The sequence below is a fragment of the Arachis ipaensis genome, chromosome B07 (genome assembly GCF_000816755.2).
Source record: "Arachis ipaensis cultivar K30076 chromosome B07, Araip1.1, whole genome shotgun sequence".
NCBI lineage: Eukaryota > Viridiplantae > Streptophyta > Magnoliopsida > Fabales > Fabaceae > Arachis > Arachis ipaensis.
The window spans coordinates 12,907,284-12,915,322 of NC_029791.2; the positions used below are offsets into that span (position 1 = coordinate 12,907,284).

An 8,039-nucleotide genomic window follows, 5' to 3' on the forward strand; every position below is an offset into this window, starting at 1 on the left:
TATTAGTGAAAATAATTTTTTTGTCTTGGGCTAAGCCCAAAAAACCCTACCCGAATCCTAATCCCAACCCCCTGACCCAAAACCCTTTCCCATCGTTTCTATCACAAAAAACTCACGCCAAGAGTTGTGCTTCCATGACTGCCACAAGCTGAACATGATAGCTCCTTCTTCCAATTGATCATCGATTCTGGATCAAAATATGATGCGGCTGAACTGGCTCGAGAAGGTCTCTCCGCTGGTATCACCTCCGCAAGAAGTTCTATCGCAGAGGATGAAGAATGACGCCTCCATTCACTGCCATGCTTCGCCGGCAATCTCCTTTAATTCTCTTCCATCCAAAACTTCATATCCATCCTATTTTCCATTTCGATCTTTGCCTGGACCATCACGTGCTATTGCAGTTCAAGCACGGTATCCATTGCCACCTCCAAAGCTCCCTTCCGCATGCCGCATGCCGTCTCTGAACCTCCGTTCCACGTATTGCTCCTCCTTCCAAGGCATTTGCCTTTTTTTCCCTTTTTTTTGGTCAGCTTTTTTTTTTGTCAGCCTTCTTTTTTTTTCCTTCAACTTCCATTTCGTTCTCCTTTGACTGTTATAAGAAACAGAAAAATCCCATGAACCCTAAATAAGTCCAAACAATTAAGAAACCCAAACAATTTCAGCCCACTTCCCAAAAATCCCATAATCGCACACTCACATTAACTTTCTTAATGTAAACAGCCGATACACTCTGATAACCATCTGCTACAACCTGCGCTGCCAGGCTTTTAAGTGCGCAGTCCACAGAAGAACGAAGCCAGGAGTCGCAACATGCTCCATGCCACAGCGGATCCATACGTATGGATGTTTGTTCTAGTCCATACCAGAGAATTTGCCTTTAAATTTATCATTTACATGTCTCTTTTCGTATTTATTCACGGTCAGAATATCCATATCAAGTAAAACTCGGTGACTAATTCCTCAGTGGACTTATAAATACTTTTAGATAAAAAAAAAAAAGAGAAATAGATCTTTAAGATGCGTTTGGTTTGTATTTTTATTTTTTATTTTAATTTTTAGTATTTTCTGTTTTTTGGATTTTATAAAAGAAAAAGTGAAAATAGGAAGTGAAAACAAAAAATATGATTTTATTGTTTTCACCATTTTCACCTTTTTTTTTACAAAATAATAAAAAAAAAACAAAAAACACTGAAAATAAAAACGCAAACCAAACACATCATAACTTTTAAATTCGAAAATACTGAAAATGATTTTTTGTTTATTAACAAAAAGCCCTGTATATCCTGCTCCTCGATATCCCAATTTTAAATCCCATCCATAAAAGTTATCAAAGATTGTATTGTTTAAAAGCCTTCCCAAATATTTTCTTAGGAGTTATTTTTGGTTCTGGTTCACCATTTCTTTTGAAAATTGCAGCTCATACTATACAAAATTCTTATTTCTAATGTCAATTTTTCAAAATGGTGGAGATTATAAAAAATAGTAAAGTGAGAAAAAAATTTTACATTGAAATGTAAGAAAAAATTAGAGGACTTGTTACCGATGATTTTGTGATTCGCAACAATAAATTTCTGTTATAAATAAAGGTATATCAATAAAGATTTGAGTATGATAGATAATTAAAAAATATATATTAATAAAAAAGAAATAAATTAAAAAATAATCTAAAAATATATTTATCTCAAAATTATAAAAACAAAATAAAAATATACACATACACACTGACACAAGATGTACATAAATATATAGTTAGTTAGTTTGTTAAGACACTAATAATAAGATATAAACATATTTGTCATTAAGAATTCATTGGAGAATAAAGTTGATGATAGGGGTAATGAGATGAGAAAGTGAAATTTTTGAAGGGATAAAATCGTAATAAAAATCTATATCTTATATCTAATATTTGTATCTCAGCTTTTTTATAAAACACTATGTACATATATTTTGTGTATCATTGTATGTTAGTGTATTTTCTCAAAAAATTTATGTCTCATTAAACAAATAGTAAATATATATCATCATGTCTATTTTTTGATGGGCATATAGACAAAAACTTAACACAACATTAAATAACGACAAGTAACATAAATCTTTTAATATATGGCATTATCTAACTGATAAAAACGATTTCATTTATTATTGTATCTTTTAGAAATCAATTTGAGGCGTTTGATCTTTTGATAACTAATTTAACCGTTAATTCTAATTAACTTTTACAATTATGTACATGAATGAACGTATAAAATTAAAACATTTCACAGGTTCCTTGAATGTTGAATGGTATTATAATTATTTTAAAAGACAATATTTTGTACTGACAAGTACAACAGAATAGAATATGTGAAATTATTTTTTGGTAAACTTTGTTAGAATATGTGAATTTTGGAGAATTGCTAGTGATAATGTCCAATTTTCTTTTAGCTTCATATAGCATGGGCCCTTCCCTCATCACTTTCCTTGTGGATCAATGGGGATTCTTAGGGTTTCACCATTTTGGGCCTTTGATCAGTATTGTATAACTGCCTTAACTAAATGGGCCCATCTATATTGATTTCACTGACCAAAAATAACAAGAAAAACTTGTTTTCTCCAACTAGTCAACTACTGTTTATTTATTATTTTATTTATTCAGCAGAGAATTCACAGGGACCTATGGTTAAATACTTAAATTCGTGTTACTCCCCTCTCTAATTATCAAATTGCAAATTGATAAGGTGTACCACCATATCTTTCACTTACAATGATTAAATAAACAATAATTACATGCATTCAGAAGGATAATTTTGTATTTTTGTTTCTCTGGTTATACATTTAATATGTTATCAAAATCAACTTATTATTTTTCTTTTCAATCTATTTTATTTTGAAATAGATGGTGGAAATTTAGAATAAAAAATATCTTTTATCTTTAAATATATAACAGAAAAAGAAGAAGAAATAAAATGCAAGGCAAAAGAGTACAGAAAGATCTTTTGAAAATTCGTTGGGCCATGAGATTAGGTAGTTAAAACAGGTTGGTTGATCTTCATCATTAACCCTTTTACTTAGAGCAATGTGGAAGCTAAGGACTAGCTAGGGGTCCCCATGAATCATTGAAACGAAGCTTTGGGTTCAAAAAGCTTGTGGCCATGGTAGTAGTGCATGGAAAAACTGAAAACAAGTTATATTATGAAGAAAAATAAAAGAAAATTAGTTTTGCTTGGTCAAGTATTTTAGTTTATTTTTAAATAACTGTTAAAAGTTCGAATTTTATCTTATATATATAATAAGTTAATAATTTATTAGTTAATGACAAATTTTTAAGTAAAGTTTCGATTCGATAAATTAGTCATTAGTTTAATAAAGCAGAGGATTTCATAAGAAATTAAATTAAAATAAATAAATAAATAAAAGGTCGGAAGATATGATTCGCTCACAATCTACCAAATTAAATTGCTTGCTTAGTAGGGAAACTTTAGGATATTTATTTTTGCATAGGGATTGCGTAAAGCTGAATAGAGCCTGCCCTGAATTTGAGTAATTATTTGTTTGATTTAAAAAGAAGAGGCATGACATGTTAAAGGGTCCAAATGGTCCTTCTTTAATTTGTCCTCTAAAGATTATACGTGGCAATATATTAATTTTTTACTACCTAATTGGCCCTCCTTTTGTCACAGGACATTAATTATTTTCGTTAGTGTGGCCATGATTTTGTTCACAATGTTTAGATTAAATCAAACTAATTAGTGATAGTATATTAGTAATAGATGTTAGTAAGTATTATAACACTAAATTAAAGCACTTAGGTACCTAATTATCCGGTTTAGTTAGGTTGATCTGTTTTTTTTGTTGTGACTGAAATAAATTAAACAAAGAAAAACAAAATAAACAAAACAAGGAACTGCCTAAATAGAGGGACAGTCCCGTTCAAGACTACTCTTAAACTCCTTCCAAGGTGAAAGAAGCTCCACATGCGAAAGTTGTAACTTCATCGCCATCTTTGCCATAGTATCTGCCACCGTGTTTGTATCTCTCATAATCAAACGAAAGTCAACTCGCCAATTCCAATGCATGATATCTCTTATTTTGAGCACCAGTGGATTAATAAACCCAAAACCATCTTGAGTAACAAGATTAAATGCTTCCACACAATCCGTCTCACAAATAACATCTCGTTGACCCACATCCCAAGCTAAGAGATATCCTCTCCAAATAGCAAACAATTCTCCTTGAAGAATACTATTACTCTCAATCATTCCCAAACACCCCCTTTGCCAGCTCCCATTACAATCTCTAATAACACAAGCAAAACCAACACTATCACCCGAACCAAAATAACTAGCATCACAATTAATCTTAAAAGTACCAATAGATGGGGATTCCAAAAACCATTTAGAGTAGAGGGAATGGACATACGTTGTAATTCAAAAATATTCCTAAGCTCCTTTTCTGAAGTTAATGCCAGACAAATCACTTTTTTCGGAGGCCAAGTTTCATGGGGATTAAAGAGGTCATTATTCCTTGCTCGCCATATCCACCAAAGTCCCGAAAAGAACTTGAACGGATGCTCTCTGCTATGATACAAGAACCAGTTCTTCAAATCCAAAGGATGACAAAAAATATCCAACCTATGCCAGACAAGCTGAGCTTTTGGACAATCTCGAATACAATGTAAAACCGATTCCTAGCTAGAAAGACATCTTGGACACCTATCCGATGATGACATCCCTCTTCTAAAGCGAAAACTTGCAATATGAAGAGCCTCCTTAAGACACAACCAAGCCAAAAACTTATGCTTTTCCGGAACAAGCTGACGCCAAAGCCAAAGCCAATTCTCCCGCTCCTCCCAACTAGCGGGTGGTCTGTAGACTCCAATTTACTAATGATTCCTTTGGAAAAAATAGAGACCTGCATCTGGTACGTGGGAATAGCAGCAGCAACAGAATTAACCAAGCAGAGCCTACCAGCCCGATTGAGTAAACTTCCTTTTCAGCTTGCTAGCCTACTCCGAATCTTATCCAGGACATCATTAAAAGCTGAACGAGTCACCCTAGAATGGCTAAGGGTAACTCCAAGATACTTGCCCAAGTCCTGAATAAATCTGATAGAGGATACCCCAGTAAAAATCTCTTTCCTTGTTGCAGAGACATTCTTGGAGCAAAGCGCTTTAGACTTCTCGACATTAATCTTCATCCCAGATGCTTTGCAAAAAGTCTCTAAAACCAACATCACATTTTGCACTTGTCTCTTTGTAGCTTTACAGAACAGAAGCAAGTCATCCGCAAACATTAAGCTGGTGCCGTAAGGTTATTGCAAGCTTCCTCATTCAGAGAAGGAAGAGGCACATCACCAAGGCAACCCAAATCAACATCATCCAAATGACAGAATAATCTTTTATAGAAAGACTCTGCTTCTTGACTCAGAACCTCTGGATCAGTTTCCCATACTCCATCCTTGAGAAAAAGGCCATGAATCTTATTATGCTTCCTTCGCGCAAGAGTTTGAATATGAAAGAATCTTGTATTCCTATCCCCGAACCTTACCCACTGCTCTCTGGACTTTTGGAACCATAGGAGCTCTTCTTGCACTAGAGTATTATTATAATCATCAAGCAACTGTTACTCTTTCTGACGCAAATAAATACTATCCACCACTTCCAAACGCTTTTGTAAATAATTAATCTGCTGCTCTAATTCACATTTCCTAACAAAAATGTTACCAAATACCTTCGAGTTAAACTCTAGTGAATTCTTCTGTACTTCCGAAAGCTTGCCATGAATTCCTCTATTACCAAACCACCATGACTGGTTCACAATATCCCTATACCCAGGATGAGTATCCCAAGTAGCAACAAATCGGAAAGGTCGATTCTCTTTAGGCTGAGGACGACCTTTACAACGCACCAGAATAGGGCAATGATCAGACTGAAGCCTATTTAAAACTTCTGCACAAGCCTCTAGAAAGATAGATAACCAATTACTATTTATACAGACTCGATCAAGCTTTTTTGCCACGTCAACATAATTTTTCACCCTCCTGTACCAAGAAAACCGCCTCCTAATAGTCTTCAGATCAAACAAACCACTATCCCCTAATGAAGTAGCAAACATGTTGGCTCTTTGATGAGAGCTATCCATAAATAATAGGGACAGAATAAATAAGAACATAAAATCTAAACAGAGTCATCAACCTCAATAGGTGGTTTGTCCTGCGGTACTGGCACACTCTGATCCTCAATAATTGCCACCTTTGGACCTCCTGACACTGCACCTGCCATGCTTCCATCTACTAAGGTTTTCTTCGTTGTGCCACCATTTTTATCAACTGGCGAGTTCTGCAAGGAGGAAGGCCGAGGACGCTTCCTTAGAGAGATTCCACGACGTGCAGGAGTTCTGCGCGATGGAGATGGCGCAATTTCATGTTTTTCTCGCTTTCCCATCCTAATGCCAATTGATTTGCCTCCATCACCATGAAAATTAGGCCTTGGAACCCTTCTCGAACCAAACTTGTGCTGCTTTCCATCTTGGTCCTTCAAACCTGATGACTGGCCCATTGTGAATTTTCCCTTACGCAGCACTTGTTGCCAGCCCTCTCCATCATCCATGCATGCCTCATTAACATGACCATCAGGCACGTGAGGAGCCAATGATTCCGTAACTACATCCTTTCCTTTAACAACTCCTAATTTCTCACCCAAATTACGAGGATTCTCACCCAAATCACGAGCTTCTGATTCAGCCTCTTGTTGAATCTCATGATTGTTGTGTGGCACTAATGTCGGGGCTTCATTATTTTTTTCATCACCAAAGGAATTTCCGTTTCCTTCCAAGGACTCCTTCTCCATGCACAACGATTTATCATGCCCATACCGTGCACAAGTAGTACAAATCAACTGTAAACTCTCGTACTCCACTTCATAAGTCACACCCTCTACTATAATATGTTTGATTATAGGCAACTCAAGATTAATTTGAACACAAGCTCGGGCATATTTTCCTCTTTCTGCAAGCTTAGTAGCCAAATCTACTTTCACCGGAATCCCTATTGCAGAAGCAATTCGCAGCATTGCTTGTTCCTGGTAGCACCAAATTGGAAGTCCCGAGACTCGAATCCATACCAGCGTTGATCCAAATAATTTTTCGCATGGCCTAAAATCCACATCCCATAGCTTTACTGCAACATAGTGACCGTCTATCAACCACGGGCCACCAAGAATGACTTTCTCACTATCCGCACCAATATCAAATTTAACAAAAAAAATATCCAAACCCCACATCTAACAAATCAAACCCTCCTTTGATGCGCCATACTATCCGAAGCTTATGCATGAGAGCCGTGTAGCCATAATGCTTATCCAGCACCTTGATCACGATGGCTTCCTTATGAGGTTCAGCTAGACAGCTCTTTGCCTCCTTGGTAAAACTGACACTTGGTGGACGAGAATCACCTTGCTTACCTGTCACTGTCGCGATACCATCCCCAGATAAAGACCCTACTAATGCAAAGGCCTTAGACTTTTTTGCACGAATGACTTTATCTCTAAAAGAGACCTTGGATGGCTTTTCTAACCCCTCTCGAGAAGAACCCTCCTTAACACCGGATACACACCCACCCACGCTCTCCCCCTTATCTCTTCCGATGGCATGGCCATCTTCCTCACCGTGTTTCACCTCAACCGCTCACCCCCGCTCTCTCCTTCTCTCATTCTCCTTGAGTACGTACTCTTTCTCTGTTAGGATTTTTTTGAATGCTAGGGTTAAGTTGATCTGTTTGAATTAAAGTAAGGGGATATAATAACAAAAAAATACACCTACTGGATAGATATGACATATGAGTGAAGGTTTAATACACACATGGCACAGTATATATGTATATCGAGATAGATTATAAGGTCTAAGACAGTTCAAATATAATTATTTTTCCGGCAACTAATTAGACCGGAAAACTGATATATTATAAGGACTTCAAGGATGTTATATAGTCAAAAGAAATTATTATTTTAAATTAGTATTTGATTAATAATAACAGACCTATTATTATACAAGTCTTTTTGACTT

The 8,039-nt window shown here is 35.9% G+C and overlaps 1 protein-coding gene across 1 annotated transcript; it reads right to left on the minus strand.

The window, feature by feature from the left end:
- LOC107606584 lies at nucleotides 659-6,092 on the minus strand. Its single transcript, XM_016308630.1, has 2 exons — nucleotides 5,774-6,092; nucleotides 659-852 (listed from the first exon to the last, which is right to left on the minus strand). The coding sequence occupies exons 1-2, from the start codon at nucleotides 6,090-6,092 to the stop codon at nucleotides 659-661; spliced, it is 513 nt and encodes a 170-aa protein (XP_016164116.1).